Source organism: Aulostomus chinensis, chromosome 7, assembly GCF_037954235.1.
Source record: "Aulostomus chinensis isolate RoL2024-O1b breed Wild chromosome 7, RoL_Achi_v1.0, whole genome shotgun sequence".
In the NCBI taxonomy this organism is placed as follows: domain Eukaryota; kingdom Metazoa; phylum Chordata; class Actinopteri; order Syngnathiformes; family Aulostomidae; genus Aulostomus; species Aulostomus chinensis.
Genome location: NC_141326.1, coordinates 30,078,526 through 30,095,043, shown reverse-complemented (window position 1 = coordinate 30,095,043; position 16,518 = coordinate 30,078,526). Strand labels below are relative to the sequence as shown.

General features: G+C 49.5%; 2 protein-coding genes across 5 annotated transcripts in view; one reads left to right on the top strand and one right to left on the bottom strand.

Annotated features, from left to right (window-relative positions):
* LOC147259458 (voltage-dependent calcium channel subunit alpha-2/delta-4-like) overlaps positions 1 to 16,518 on the bottom strand; it is a 41,689-nt gene that overhangs the window by 6,661 nt on the left and 18,510 nt on the right. For all 3 annotated transcript variants that reach the window (XM_086209840.1, XM_086209842.1, XM_086209841.1), the window contains 5 exons: positions 16,408 to 16,476; positions 3,224 to 3,285; positions 1,662 to 1,676; positions 1,398 to 1,442; positions 1,249 to 1,311 (listed from right to left, as the gene is read on the bottom strand). In XM_086209840.1, coding sequence (XP_086065966.1) covers positions 1,249 to 1,311; positions 1,398 to 1,442; positions 1,662 to 1,676; positions 3,224 to 3,285; positions 16,408 to 16,476 — 254 coding nt within the window. The remainder of the gene's footprint in view (positions 1 to 1,248; positions 1,312 to 1,397; positions 1,443 to 1,661; positions 1,677 to 3,223; positions 3,286 to 16,407; positions 16,477 to 16,518) is intronic.
* LOC147259459 (uncharacterized) lies at positions 7,535 to 16,410 on the top strand. Of its 2 annotated transcripts, XM_086209844.1 has the most exons (4): positions 7,535 to 7,837; positions 13,738 to 13,838; positions 13,917 to 14,591; positions 14,785 to 16,410. In XM_086209844.1, the coding sequence occupies exons 2-4, from the start codon at positions 13,793 to 13,795 to the stop codon at positions 15,267 to 15,269; spliced, it is 1,206 nt and encodes a 401-aa protein (XP_086065970.1). In that variant the 5' UTR covers positions 7,535 to 7,837; positions 13,738 to 13,792; the 3' UTR covers positions 15,270 to 16,410. The 2 variants fall into 2 exon arrangements, with proteins under 2 accessions (XP_086065970.1, XP_086065969.1); XM_086209843.1 differs by having other exon boundaries at positions 7,535 to 13,838.

The window sequence follows — 16,518 nt, the reverse complement described above, 5'->3', positions numbered from 1 at the left end:
GGTCCAGATGTTGTTTATGAGTACGTTAAATCTGTGGTGAAGCTGAGGAGTCGCCTCACGACTCTGAGCTGCAGGTCTGACAGACGGCGCAACGTCCACGCCACAGACACTCGTCCAGCGCGAGTGCTCTTATCTAATCGACCGATGACTTGACGACCTCAGTTGCAAATGGGCAGCTGTCCAGTATCAGCAAGGGATGGAAATACAGGAGTTATGGTCCACTCATGTTCTAATGATCGCGTGAAGGACGACTGAAATTTTGTTGTTGCCTTCAAGAAAACTCAAACATCCAAAGTGTCGTAATCAGCAGTCAGTCTGCTTGTATTCTGGGTCAGGCGACTGTTCTGGAGCTCCTCATTGGCTGCTGCTGGTCCAAAAGACTCAGCGTGAGGGGACGTAGCTACAGACGACACTGTGGCGCCGAGCAACAAACTGTAATTTTACAGTTCACTAAATTTTCTGAAGAGAACTATTTCACGTCTGCTGACGGTTTGACCCACAATGCAGCAGCTTGCCACCCAGAATGAGTGGGACGATGATGCCACCAGAGAAGAAGCGGAGGGAAACAGTGCTGCCGCCATGTTCAACAGAAAGCATCCATTGGAAACATGGCGGGGTGACGCCTCACCACTCAGGTGTTGGTGGACCTGCAGAGAACCACAACGCTCCTCTGGTGTAAGAAACATGGAGAGCTGGAAACTCGATGTATGAACGGACTGTTCACAGCTGAACAGACACTCAAGCAGCCCTGTGGTTCAGAACAAGTCAGTAACTGACAGGTCATACACACACACACACACACTCTAAATGAATGTTGACCCCATCACTGCCAGCGGCTCTGGAACGCCCAGCACCAGTCAGTCACCAGTCATCAATGCAGACGCATCGACGCGAAGCCCCACAGCAACTTGACCTCTTAGGCAGCTGCAAAACTGCTGCACCAACACGTGGTCATGTTTTCTTCAGACTCCAGGAGTCCACCTTCACATCCTCAGTCCCAGCTCAGTACTGCAGCCCAGTCATTCAAACCAGTCAGACACTGGGCTGAACTGGTCTTGTTGAATTATCAGGTAAGAGCTTTTTGCTTCTAACACTCCAGCTTGACTGGTATTTTATAAACAGAGAAGAAGGATCTGCCTGAATGAAGAGAAAAGCGGAAACTGGTGTGAACAGAGTTGAGTGCACCTGCTTTCATCAGGGCTCAGCGTGTTCACACACAGACTGAGTGAGTCCAGCTTGGGTTCTTACCTCGTTCCTCTCTTTGGACAGCAGGATGAAGCCGTTGTTGTCAACCAGGAAACAGTTGAGATCCTGGACGGGACGAAGCAGGAAGACGTGAGTGTGCAGGGTTTTCATGAGAGGGGGCAGATGTTCAGGGTTGAGTTGCAGGTACTTACAGAACTTTCACAGCTGAGAGGACACACACCTTCGATGTTGGAGCACTGATGGAGAGGGAGAGAGAGGTCAAGGGTCACAGACGGGATACGTAACAAAGCATGCACATCATAACCACAAAACCTTGTCAACCAAAAGCTGTGTGAACCCACAATGAGTAATTTTCAACTTTCATAAGGTGTTTGTCAGGAAAACAGTAACAAAATCCAAGCTTAAAATGATTATATTCAAAATCTCACTGAATCAGGACTGAACTTCTGACTTACATCTGTGTCGCTGGGCTGGAAGCAGCAACGAGAGAGAGAGTTGGAGAGTTAATGGCAGTAAATTAACATCAAAATCACGGAACAAACGACGCATGCTGACTTTTAAAAAGGATGGAAAAAATGTGATGTTTCAAATGTCCATCTTCTTTGTCGTGTCCTACAGGAGACAGCAAGCCCCTTTAAAGCGCTTGTTTCTGAAGGGGGTCCAGATGTGATCCGTTACAGAGCGTGAGGTACCAGTCGCCCAGGTGTGGTTGTGCTTCACTATGTTGTCCCAGCGTGTTAGGAAAGGTCTGAGCTCCCTGATCCACACTGCAGGAAAAAACCTGCCCCAACCAACCCCTCTCATTGAGTCCTGATTCAGGACAAAGCACAGAGACGAAACCAGGGCCTAGAAAGGTGCGAGATGTTTCCATCGGCACAGAGAGGACACGGTGTCAGATTGACTTTTCATTCCTGTTGAGTGGAGGAGACATTTTATAAACCTGAGAATATGTAAATCCATGGCGGCGGGATGCAAACGTTGTGTTAATGTCATCAGTGAAGGGATTAATCCTGCCTGTCACAGCTGTCGGCTCTCGTTAATGACAACGTCACCACCATCAACCTTGACAGGACAGCTGAAGCACTGCTCCACTGGACCGCACGAGACAGAGTCATAGTCCTGAGAGTGTGTGTGTGCGTGCGCACATCGCAGGTCTGTTGTGATGCGTCGGACCTGGCACACTTCCATGTCACCTGCTGGTCTGAAACCTCTCCTAAGAAGTTTCTCTGTTGACATCTCAGTCTCAGCACATCCCACTTTATTTAATCTTAATATATTCTAAGTGACTTAATGGTTTAATTTCCCTGATGAACATAAGAAAATTGGACAAACGACCTCTGATTCAGGAGGATTATTGCAGACTGGTGATATCCGTCCTTGCACGTACAATCAGATATGGTGATGCGGCTAAAAACCACGAGCTGGTCTGTTTTGATCCCCTCAAACGTCAGCTGAGCTGTCAGACAGGATGACAGCGGCGCTCTCTCACCTCACCTTCACTATTTTCTGTCAGCTTGGAGACTTGAGGGTCGTAACTTAATTTGGTCAAACTGAACCTCAGTTTTGTCCTCCATACGTCAGCAGCGGTGGACCCACACTCCTCCCTGTCATGTTCGTGTCACTTGTATTTCCACCAAACCTGGATGAGGGTGTAGACTGGTACATTTGTTTTATACAGGGATGCTCCCCTCCTAGTGGGCCAACCAGAACATCTCAAATGAGGTCAGAACCGTCTAAAGAACTTGCTGACGGGTCGCTGTGAAGACTGAGAGCTTTGGTTGACGTCTGGTTCCCTCGTGCAGGTGTCTAGAGCTCAAATGTTAGCCTGGAACCAGTGGATCCTCTGTGGCCTTTGTTACCGGAGGAAAAGCTGGACAACTGATCAAAACACACTTCTTCAGATCGAACCCTGATATTTGAAGTCAGTGTCTCATCTACAGGTTCAGGTCAAAGTCAGAATGGACACATAGCGTTGAAATGACATCATCAAACATGTGTGAGTGATTCCTGCGGTCACCTGCTTGGCTATGGCCCAGAACCTTTTTTCAAGTAAATCCAAGGACATCTGCAGCCCGATAGCTAAAAATAGAAGACACACACACACACAAAACACACAGCGTTAAGACGGACGCAGCAGATGTGTGTGTGTGGAGGGAAGAAGACAGACAGGAGATCAGCTCGACCCCAGAATCACCTCAGCTGCTGCGATGCTAATGAGGGGATGTAAACACTGATGAGCCCGATGGTGCACAAGATAAACAACATTTAGGGAAGGTGAAGCAAAGACCTAAATGGAACCAAAAAGAACACTACAGAACGTTCTGCAATCATTAAAGGAACTAGGCCCGACCAAGATAAGGTAAGATAACCCCTTATTCGTCCCCCAGTGAGGAAATTGGCACTGTGACTGCAGTACAAAAACAGAAGTAGCAGCGGCAAAATTACAGAGCAATAAATAGAAGAAACTACAATAAACTACAAATATGGGAGTTTTGAGCCCTAATACAGTGAATACATACACACACACACACACACACACACATACGTATGCAAGATTAGAGTACTGCATGTAGAACTTTTACATTCATAAGCAGAAGGGCAAGATTAGCCACAAAGAAGTAGCAGAAGAACTCGACTTCCATCCAAATTTTTCAGAATAAGACTCTCAAAGCAACTCGGACAAAAAATAATAGTAAAAATAGTATTGCTGCTGGCGGCCCAGTGGAGCAGTGGTCCTCTCTGTGGCCCCCCAGCAAGAAGGTTGTGGGTGGAGCCCCGGCTGCAGCACGGGATCTTTCTGGGTGAGTCTCCATGTTCTCCCTGTTCCTGCTGGGTTCTCTCTGGTACTCCAGCTTCCTCCACAGTCCAAAGACATCAAGAGGGACCAGGTTAATCCAGACTCTAAATTGACCGTAGGCGTGGCTGGGAGAGCCAATGGTTGTCTGTCTCTATGTGTTGGCCCTGCCATGGACTGGGGACCTGTCCAGGGGGAAGGCTGCTGGGATAGGCTCCACCCACACCACCCTCAACAGGAGGAGAGGGAGAACATGGAGGGATGGATGGAGGGATGATGGATGGTATTGCTGCTTTTATTCTGAAGGCAAGATCACTGCACTGGAAGGGATTTTTGTTGGTGACGGACCCAAGATTGTACTCATGATTGCAAGTAATCAGTTCCTCCCACACACCTCTAAATGACCGGGGGTGTTCTAAGAGAACATTTGTAGCCGTGTGATGAGAATGCAGTCCCAACACGTTCTCCCGCCCTCCGCAGCTCAGTAGCGGCCGTGTTAGAGGGCTGGCGAGGATCCTATCACTCAGAGCAACGTAATATCTGCAACTGTTCAATAATGAAAACTCTTCACACACACACACACACACACACACACACACACACACGTGGCAGCATGTAGAGCCTCTTGTGTACTGGTGTTATTAGAAAAGCAGAGCAGCTATAAAGCCGTCTAGATTAAGCTTCTTTTTATGGAGAATTCCTCCGCCTGCAGTTCCTCCTCCTCCACCATCCTACCACACATGGAGCATGTGTATTGTGTATTTATTTATTTATGTGTGTATTTATGACGAACTGCAGGAGTCCAAACCAAATTTCCCCACGGGCACACTGAGGTATATTTTATCTTATGTACAGGCACGACTTCCTCAGAAATGCTGGTTTAAGGGTTCTCTGTGTGCTGATGTCGTAGGAACCATCTCAGCACTTCAGAATTTGAACATCTGTTGGTAAAAGCATCTCCTCTTCACACTCCACCTGTGTAACATTTTGCTTGTGTAAGGATTTTCCTCTATCCTCTGCATTTGTTTATGGCTGTTGATGTAGCTCCTCCCTCTGAGCTGAGGGCTGCAGCCGCATGCTTCCTTTGATACATGTAGAGTCACGGCAGGGGGATGTAGCACACCGGAGGATCACTCTCCTCCCTCAGCTCTGCTCCCCCTGAACAGGCACTCCAACCAAGCAGAGGAGGTGCTACAGCAAGGACGAGGTCACACACCATCATCCAACGAGGGACCCCAAACTCGCTGGAGGTAGAAGACGTCACAGGTCTGCATCTGCTAAAGTCTGGGGATCTCAGACCGCCGCTCTTGTTTCACATCATCACCATTCCTGGGTGACTTGGCCGGGTCAGCCCGCAATATCCGTGTTGCTGGTGTGACCATGTTTACAAGCACATGACCGCATGTCACAAAAGACTTCAGACTGGCCGGAGACAAACTATGTGCTTAATCCTCAGAAAATAACACAACGCCCACAAAAGATGCAACACTCACCTGAACAATACAGGCAGTTTAAAGAAGAGTTACCAAACCAAGTCTGCAATGACATGAATGTACGTGTCGTCAGTGCACAGGGACAAACACGCACGACAGAACAGCTGTTGTGAGATCAGTGCAGTCCGAGGCTGTTACGTCTGAACACGGCTGAAAATACTGGAAAAGAAGAGTTTAAAAATTAAGTGTATCTCCAGCCTACTTGTTTCCACCCACTTGTAGCAGCAAGACTCAGAGAGAATGTCCTCAGTCTCTGAGAGCGAGGCCTTTAGACACCGGCCCCTGAGTCTGAGCTGTACGGAACCAGGGATGGGAGCCATGGTGGGAGCCAGGGATGGGAACCAGGGATGGGAGCCAGGGATGGGAGCCAGGGATGGGAACCAGGGATGGGAGCCAGGGATGGGAGCCAGGGATGGGAACCAGGGATGGGAGCCAGGGATGGGAGCCAGGGATGGGAACCAGGGATGGGAACCAGGGATGGGAGCCATGGTGTGAGCCAGGGATGGGAGCCAGTGTGGGTGCCAGGGATGGGAGCCATGGTGGGTGCCAGTGTGGGTGCCAGGGATGGGAACCAGGGATGGGAGCCAGGGATGGGAACCATGGTGGGAACCAGGGATGGGAACCAGCGTTCCCCGGTTTGTTTCCCTTTATCTGCTGAAGGCAGCCGGGCGGTAGGAGATCAAAGCAACGTGACGCAGCATTTGTGCTCTCAGAGTCGTGACCTCGAGGGCACCACAGTCCTTAAAATCTGCCCGCCTGCAGACTTGGCGGTCCACATCGTTGCTCAGCTGTTTGTTTCTTTTCTCTCTATTTTTTCCTGTCAGTCAGTGGCGTCCTTATCGCCGACCTTCAGTGACGCAGTGGCAGGGTTCCTGCAGCAGTCTGCTCCCTCGACAGCACATTTATTCTACTTTTCAAAGTGGCAGGTCAGCACACACGCATGCAGTCACTCACACACACACACACACACACACACACACACACACACACACACACACACACATCCTTGTACTTATATCTTTGTGAGGACTTTCATTGATGTCATACATTCCCTAGCCCCTCACCCTAACCATCTCACCTGACTGCCTGACCCTAAACCTAACCTAAACCTGATTCTAACCTTGACCCTAAAACCAAGTCTTGACCTTCAAATGGCCTTTTGAAGATGTGAGGACCGGCAAAAATGTCCTCACTCTGTTGGTTAAATACCTACTCTATTCCTCAATGTGTAGCAAGTAAAAGAACACACACACACACCAGGCTTATACCTCTCCTTTACATTTGTGCATCAGATTACTGGGGCTCATCAGTCCCCGGCTCTGTCAGCTCCTCTCCAGCTGTAGTTTCAGGAGAGGAGGCTTCTTGACATCAAGAAGAATTCAGTGACGTCTCCTGCAGCAACAAGCACCAGTGTGGGTTGAGCAATCATACGCGTTGTCCAGGGCAGTTACAGCACTACATGTGGATGCTATCCCCTGGTAGGGGGGCCTACCGCCACCGATGAGCTTCCTTGAATAATTGATTCTTTTTTTTAACTGGGACGACAAGTGAGCATGTAAACTCGCTGACTCCTCCGGTAAGATCCAGACACATTTCTCGTTTACCTCCCACAGAATTTGAAACCTTTCTGGAAGCTGCAGTGGTACGGTCAGACCACAGGGGGCAGCACACAGGGTGTGTATACAGTCTGCCCAGCAGGGACGGAGTTACACATGCAGCCCTGCCTCGGCTTGTTTTGATGAAATGTGATGTTTTCTTGGGCCAATCCAAGTTCCTCATCACTATTTTTTGTGTGTAATTCGCTGCTCAGCCACAAGTGAACACGTCTCAGTTCATTCATTCACAGCTCAGCCTGCAGCTGCAACACTGCTGTTACTATTTCTGTCAAACTCTGCTTTGATGCACACACACACACACACACACACACACACACACACACACACACACACACACACACACACACAGGAGCAGCTCTGCAGCAGCATGTGGCATCCCCCCCCCCTCTCTCAAACACACAGTTACTCGCTCGCCCTCAGTCAGCGGGCTGGGTGTGTGTGGAGACAATGTGGAGAGGAGGATGACAGCGATCAGCGTTTCCAATAAACTCCAGCTCAGCTTCTGGTTCTAATGACGCTTCCAGATTTCCAGATTCTGGCTTCAGGGAGGAATCGGGATTTGGAATTTTGGGGGGTTTTTTTGTACTTGAAGACAAGATTGTTTTTCTTTGGATGTCTGATCCAGAATCTCTGAATGCAGAGCAAAACGAGTGTGGATTTGCTTCCTCTCTGCAGATGAAGGAGAACAGTTTCCTCTTCCTCTGTTGGCTGAAGCAGCGGAGCAGATGGTGAGCCGTGTGTGTGTGTGTGTGTGTGTAGATGCTGTATGTACAGTAACGTACCTCTGAAAGTGTTTGTCTGTCCATCTACACGTGTGCAGACTACATGTCCAGAAGTAAGCAGACGTCCCTGTTCACACCTGCTCCTGTGGTTTTACAGTGGATCTGTGTCTCTTTCTTTGAGTCGCATGACGTGAAATCTTCATGTTCCAAGAAACTAAATCTGATTACTTTCATCCCCAATCAGCTGATTGTGTTTAAATAAAGCAAACCGTGGTTAAGTTCATAACACGTATTCAATCATTTGACTGACCAACCGCCCAAAACTCCGTGAACCAGCGGGCAGTCGGAGAGCTCAAGCCTCTGCCCAGGTGGTCTGAAGTCAAAACTGTTGAAGTTATCCTGCTAACACACACACACCATTGATCCTATGACGTCCTTGGTGGAGTACTGGACCCCCTAAAGAAAAAAAAATCCTGTTTTGGTTCTCAAAAACTGCAGTTTGAACTACTGTAGGTTTTAGGGTACACATACTTGAAAGTTTTCATTACGACTGATGAAAATCAGAAAAACTGCCCGTTTTGCAATGTTAAAACAAGCGGATGATTTAAAAAGTCCTGGATCCGCCCCTTTATTTGGATCTGAAGCTAACGGCTCTCCATCGGCCCGTCCTCCCACCAGGTTTCAAGAATATCAGCTCAGTAGTTTTTACATAATCCTGCAAACAGGCAAGCAGCACTAAAAATGGCAGTTTAGTCACTTTCACAACATTTTGTGTTGTTTTAACGTGAGCGGCTCCATCGAGAGTTCCAGCATGGGGGAACGTGTTCCGACGCCGGCCGTGCAGGATGCCATCGCCCACCATCCGTGCTGGACTTCACTAATGCTCTCGCTACAAATCCCTGCAGCAGGTTGCAACATCTGGACGCAAGCTTGCAGGATCACATGCGATCATGTATGGCTGGAGTGTCCACATACTTGTGGCCATGCAGCGTACGAGGGTGTGTGTGTGTGTGTGTATGTGCGCTAAAATAGTCTGGATGCACGTGGGAGTGAGCTTGTGTGTGTTTCCCTGCCTCCAGCGAGGATTGCTGCATTGTGTTGGTGCTGTCTGCCTGAACTCGGCTGCCTTGTTCTCGGGCTGTTTGGAGGAAGGTGGGGGTGGCGGCCTGTCAGAGGCCATTAAGCAGTGAGCGGGACGCCACGTTAGAGCCCAGGAAACTGGAGCAATGCACCGTAGATGAAGCAGGGAATGTCACATCGGATGATTCTTGGATTGTGATAATAATCCACCATTGTTCCATAGAAGTAAAGAATTCGCTCTGGTGTTGTTGCACTGTATCAGTATGCAAAGAGGCTGGAAATGCAGGCACGAGGCCAGAAAACTGCTGGTTTCAGGCCATGAATGTAAAATTATGAAGACGACTAAGACAAAATCACTGAGCTTTATTGATCTCTGCCTACAGTTTCAGTTCTGGGAGCAAAACAGTTCTCGTTAGAGCGATAACGAGGAGCCAATGGGCACAGAGCAAGTCTTTCACCAGGTGAAGCTAAAAGCCAGAGAGAAGATCAGGCATCTGAGGTAGAAGTCCTGAGCAGTCGTGGCGGTGGACTCTGCAGCTTCTTACACCCATGGATGTGTAAAGACAGACAGAGGTGGGGGGCGGGGCTTCACGTCACCCCTGTGGAGAGTTGCTCAGCAGGGCATGAAGCATAAAACGCTTCCCGGTATGAGGAAACACGAGTGTGCTGCTCCCTGAGCTGCACATAACAACAGAGCCTCTCTTAACTTAAAAGGGAATAACATTTTTAAATCTCACAGCTCTTCCAGACTTTCTAAATGTTATTGGAAAGTGCGTTTCTGTCAGAAAGCTTCCAGATCAGACTTCCCCGAGAACCATGATGAGAAATTAGACTTAACCGACCAATCAGATCTGCTCCAGCGGCTCTTCTGCTGCCAAACAGTAACATGCTCCTGACTGATCTCATAGTTAATGATGCTGCTGGCACGAGAGAGGAGAGCAATGATAACCTTAGTGGAAGAGACGAAGCTGTAAGTGCAGCTTTGGATTGGCTGAAGGAGAACTCCGCCCACTCTTAGTTCCAGACTTAAACACAGGGCTCAGCTTCTGAGCGGACTAAATCTGGATGGTCCGACCAGGTTAAACTTCCCCACTTTAGGAAGAAAGGAACCCTTCTCGGTTTCTTGGTGGCCATTGATTCTTCCCAGGCTCAGGTGGATTAAACTGAGGCGCTGCCCTGTGGTGACACCGGAAGGCATAAAACACACCGGAAGCGTTACCGGAGTCTGTGCACCGGCAACATTTTATGCCATTTAGAATTCAGGGTTAGACGAGGCGGCAATTCTGATTCCTGCGTATCAGGTGGATCGGAGACGAACCAATCAGAGCGGCGGTGCACCAGGTTGTCAGTTTAATCCGGCTGAGGCAGACGGGGCACCAACCGCTGTGAGGCAACAGCCTGCTGCGTGTGAAGCGTCTCCGTGTGTTTACCGCAGGACTCGTTGCCACACGTCTGCTGCCGAGGCCTCCGTCTGAAGCACCTTTGCAGCAGAAGCGACTGAACACACAGTTGTTGCTGGTACCGGCACCAGTTGTTCTGCCGCCATCTGGACACCCCAACAGGCGTCTGTTGCGCCAACGGATTGAAACCTCTGTTTTAATCTGCTGCTGTTGAGAGGGCAGTGTCTAATCTGGTTGATGGTGCATTTGACAAGCTCTTTCCCCAGCTGTCTCCTCCCAGAACGACCATAAAAATGACCTGAACTGAAAAGATTCCTTGCTTCATTTTCTGCTACTGGAGACTTCCAGTACCTCTGCCAACAAATAAGCCTGAAGACGGCAAACAGGTAAAAAAAAACACGTGCAAATGAAGGAAGCAAAGACTTCAGCTGCTGTGGGAGAGGAAATAACTCTCCACACCAGCAGGTGGCGATAACCTGTATTAGTCATTGTGGAGAGGGAACCGGACACATGGCTAACAAGTTAATATTTCAATGTTAACCACTCTGCCCAGGGCCGTACGTGCCTTATTATTCTATGATGTTTGTTTGTCGGTGTCATAAAATGAACACGATATTGTTTAGCGCAATGATGTCTGGGACACTTTTATCATCCAACACCATGTTTTCATCTTGACAGGTTTAATTTCGAAGGCTTGTTGACACACGTTTTGCTTTTAGCAAATACTGCACCCTCGTGGATTGGATTTACACTCCTTCATATTTCAATTTTGGTAAAATATCAGTTTTTGTTTGCTCAAAACAGGGCACAAATGAGTGTCATTAGTCAGTGTTCCTGTAATGAGGCCTGCTGCTTTTAATTAGATGACAAGATCTCTGCTTTCAGCGCAGCTGATCCAGGATCAGGCCTGACGAGACCGAGGAAATATAAAATATTTCCAGTTCTTACTTTTACTGCTGACAAGAGAATTTAATGAAAGTGGGTCGATATGTCGATACGTGTTGAGTCACAGCTTCAGCCCACGCTACACTGCTTCACTAACCCGATGAAGACCTTTACCACAGCGGCGCATACCAAAACAATGACTTCTCAAGGGTGAGTTTGGTGTGTTCAGGCAGTAAAAATGACAGGAAAATAAACTTTTCTCAACTTTAAAGTAATAACCGATGCCCACCGCCTGACGGCGTAGAACCGGGGATCCTAGTCGACTTCCTGTCAGGTGGTTATCTCGTGACGGCTGTGGTAATTTTAAGGTTACATCTGAGACCCGTCTACGCTCTCGCTGCCCAAAGTAAGAAGCCAAGTAGATTGGGATGTTGGAGGAGACGAGGGGCTGAGGAGGTGGGTGCTAGAAGAGCCGCCAGGAGCGACTTCAGGTCTTGATTAAACAGAGGATGACATCCCACTCCTACGATCACTTTGGCCGTCAGCTCGCAGCTCTACGTGTGTGTGTGTGTGTGTGTGTGTGTGTGTGTGTGAGGTGACAGGGAGGTGTGTGTTGATGGTCTATGACATTTAACTCTGCGGATGAAGTCATCAGTTGAAATTTGTTCAGCTTCATCTGCTGGATTTACGTTAGGCGACATCGTGGTTTTCTGTAAATCCCCATCCTGTTTCTACAATGAGTCACATGATTCAGCGTCACTGCAAGACAGCACGAGAGGTCAAAGGTCAAGTTCTCTGTACCATAGAGATCATCCTCTTACAAGCTGCTCTTAAAGATCCACACTTGACTGACAGCTGTCACTCAATGTCTGATTTGACTTCCTGGCTTAGTAGAAGTCTTCACTTTTGTTTCCATTCACTGCAGCACAACCAACACAGCCATCAACATCTGGCCCAAATGTGGCCCACGTCTGGACCCAGTTCCGCCCCTGAATGATGGCGCTCACAGCCCAGCCAGTACAGTTCGGCAAGTTGCGAATTGCGTCAACGTACAAAAAAATAATTGCCAATTATTCACCCTTAAACGGATCTGTCCAATGACGCATGTGTTCTTCCTGGGCCTGCGTTGCGCCGCTCCTTGCAGCTTGGTGAACATCGGCCTCTGAGTTTTTGAGTCACACTGCTGACAGACAAGCAGATGCCCTCCTCAGCGGAGGGAAGTACCAAGGATGGAAACGACTAAATGTGATGACCTCTAATGAGCAGTGTCTCAAGTCTGAGAGTGAATCTGAAGAAGCTGCTGAGCGCCGACGAGGGGACTCGGCGTGACAGGACGGGGGATTCGCCACCCGTCTCTGCTCTGATCCTCGACTCATGTAGAGGATTTGCTTGTGAATATCATCGAGGAACTTAAGCTCCTCTGTTGGTCTCTTGAGGATGGAAACTGACGTCACGTTTTCTCTGGGACGCTGGTCTTCGTCCATCTGTCCTCCCGTGTCTCCCTCCTCCACCTCCATTGTATTGTTTTGTAAAGGCAGTTGTGGCCTGAAGGCACTTTGCCGCCTCGTACGCCGCAGCAGAGTGACTGGCATCTTTGTGCTGTGCTGACAAAAGACTGACCTGCAACTAGAGGACCTCCAGGCAGCCTTTCTCTGGCAGCTCTCTACGGATGAATGATGGAGTGACCACACTTTTCTCTCCCTCTGCAGGTTTAGCTCTCACAAACACTTCCCAAAAACGAGGTGGAGAGAAAATGAGCAAACGGCTCATCAAAAATAAAACATTCTGCTGGGTTGTATGTGTGAAACAATGCTGACGCTGTCCTCTATCTGCAGAAGAGGCGAGTGGGCGTTAAGAAAACAGAAGTTGGCATTGACTTTTCTCCAGTGTCGGTGTTGCTGGATGAAAACAGAGGATTATTTCACTTCATCCTGAAGCTCTTTACTGTTTCTCTCGGCTGGAGGAAGAATGAAGAGGATTGAGGACAAGCAAAATGTGAATTACAGCACAAGTGGGACCTTTAATGCCAATAAACAGAACTGTAGATCAGCTCTGCTGGAGACTAAGCTGTTGATGTTTTTAATCTGTACATGCGGTGCACTGCACTTAATCTCACATTCGGAGTTGCACTCTTTATGTTGGCAGAGATGTTTGATGAAAAGGGAGGACTCAAAATGATGATTTGCTGTCAGGAGCCCAAGTGCAGAGCGCAGAGAGTGAGCGGGTCAATCTTCCTTCCATCACCAAGATGAGTAACGTTCAAGGCATAGAGAGCTTTAAGAGAGCAAAGTCAGGGCTCCCGCTGGAGAGGAGAAGTGGGGTTAGAAGTGCAGAGAAGTGCAGTCTGATGCAGCATTCAGCTCGGTTTCTCCTTCTGGACCGGTCCTGTATCGTTCACGGCTCAAAGTAATGCAGAATTGCTGACATGCTGTTTTGAGGACAATGTGAATTCATGTTTTGTCAAACCATTCTAGAAGGCGAGAAGCCTGCAACTTTTAAAGTGCTTGTTGTCTAAATGTCCTAAATGTTTTGTTGCATGAGCGGTGGAGAGTGAGGACCGCCAGTCTGAAGCTGCAGCAACGTTGATGTGGCAGACATGAAGAACCTAGACCAGCATGGACGAAGCTACCTGGAGAGTCTTGGTGAGTCTGGACGGACGCGTCGGCCTTCACTCAGCTGTCCAGGATCAGATGATGATGTCTGTTTCTTCTTTCCTCCAGTCTGTGCCGCCCTGTTCGGTCTGGTGTTGGTCCCACTGGGACTGCTGGGCTCGGTCCATGGCTGTCCCGGCATCTGCACCTGCTACGGCAACACTACCGACTGTTCTGCTGTCGGCCTCCTTTCTTTGAATCCAGTCGTCGCGCTGCTGAATCAGGACTCTCAGGTCCTCCGCCTCCCCCAAAACAACCTCTCCTCCCTGGCCACGGCGGAGCTGTCAAATCTGAGCAGCGTGGAGCTCCTGGACCTTTCCCAGAACCACTTTTCCAGCCTGCAGCCTGGAGCTTTCTCCTCCCTGAGCAGCCTGCACTGGCTCAACCTCTCCTCTAACTACCTCGGAATCCGCCCGCCCACCTCTGACCCCAACGACAGCGCAGAGGCTGTCCAAGGCTCGAATGGAAGTCAAGGCCTAAACAGGGATGTTTTCAGGGGGCTTTGGCGCCTTCGAGGACTCGACCTGTCCTCCAATGGCTTGCTGTGGCTGCCTAAGGGCCTGCTGGATGGACTTCAGAGACTCACCTGGCTGTCCCTGGCCAGCAACAGGCTGGCAGCTCTGGACAGAGTCACCTTCGAGCCCCTGGTGGCGCTGCAGCAGCTCCAGCTGGCAGGGAATCCCTGGGAATGTGACTGCAAGCTGAGGGACTTCAAGCACTGGATGGAGTGGCTGATTTACAGGGGTGAGCCGCGCTGTCCACCTGACCCACTCTGAAGCTGAGGGTTGTGGCAACTGGGTTTTGAGTCTAGAATCACTTTGTTTTTCAAGTCTGTTCTGCAGATTCTGATCTCTGTAGAAGATGTAAGACTATAATGGCCTCCGCCTCTCCTCCCTCCTCACTTCTCTTTCTTCTGTGTTTCTTCTGTGTTTAACAGACGGGCAGATAGATGCGATGCAGTGCAGGCTCCCGGGGGATCTGGTGGGCCGGGACATCCGCAGTGTGCCAGCAGAGATGTTCAACTACTGCCTGCAGAGCCGCACCAAGGAGGGCACGTCAGGTTACGCCACCCGGCCGCCGTGCCCGCCAGGCCGAATCGTCAGCAACGAAGAATGTGTTCGCCAGCGCTATCGACCTGTCAGTGTCCGCCGGGCGCACGGCACCCAAATTGTTGCTGGTGTAGTTTGTGGCACAGTGTGCGTCATGATGGTGGTGGCAGCCACTTACGGCTGCGTCTACGCCTCGCTGATGGCTCGCTACCAGAGGCAGATGAAGAAACGAGGCCGGCCGCTGATGGCTGACTCTGGAGGCGACACTGACCTGGAGGACGGCCAAATGTCATCACCGACATCACCAGAGGAGGCGCCGCCTAAGGAGGCCTGCGGGGGCATCGTGCACGGGTATCGAATTAGCAGCTTCTGAGCCTCTGGTCTGAGATCCTTCCAGAGCCTTCAAGCGCATCAGGGGAGACGGCGCACAAGAGAAGAACCCTGCAACTCCGCAGCCGTGCTGAATCTGGAGGCGGGGCTTGATTAGACTTGATCCAGCGAATGCGGCGGCACTTGTTTTAATATATGGATGCTGTGTGAGTTGTAATTCCCTGAACTGCATCTCTCGGATCTTAAACTAGTCTGAAGCTGTTTGCACCTCTGCACCTCCAGTCCCTTCATCCATTTCTGTTTGTTTTCCATTAGAAACCCCAGTCTTTGTTTTTATCTCAACAAGCTGCTAAACTGCAAGCATCTGTGAGTCTGTGACTCTCCTGACATCGATCCCTTCCTGGTGTTTTCACAGTCCTACCTTCAGTCTGCACTCCTCTGACTGAGGACGGCCTGTTGAGTTCCCCTCAAATAACATGAACCATCAGACTCCTGCTGCAGTTCAGTAAACGCTGCTTGAGGCTTCATCAGGTAAACTGCATCCAAACAAGTACTGCAGCAGTGCTGCCACCTAGGGGACACACTGTGAGCTGCAGCAGCCTCTGATCCAGCACAAACAAACAAACAAATAAGCTCAAGCAGTTCAGACTTCAGTTGCTCTGTCAAATCAAGTAGAGACAGAATAATGCGGCTGCAGTCTCCATGAATGCAGATATGAGGCTACTTAACGTTTACGTTCAGCTCCAAATGTCTGTTTCATTTATTTTGTTCCCAGTTCCTGTGTGAAGGCCCTGAAACATCACCTCAAGTTCAGCTGGAGCACTGCTCATCTGCCGAAGATAATAAACTATATTTATCTACCAAAACATGACCACAATGCTGCAGAGTCAAGCTCATTATTCCCAAACTCATTCAGACACACTCGGATATGCACGCATATGGACACACACACACACACACATGCATGGCCGCACACACGCATACACACACACACAAACACATGCACACACGCAAGCATGCATGCACGCACACACGCATACACACACAAACACACACGCACGCACACACCAACTGCCAGAGGACGGAGACTAAAAGCGCAGCACTCTAACTTTCAGGCAGCTGGAGGCGATCTCAGAGGTTCCGCTGAGTGTTTTGAGTTGGTGATGTTAAAGTGAGCTCACCTCCCGCCATGGCGGTCTTCCCTTCAGACGACACCGTCACCGCTGTCGCCGCCAGCACGTACTTCACCCCTGGACATCAAAATGAATGACAATCAAACACTTTTTCTGAAT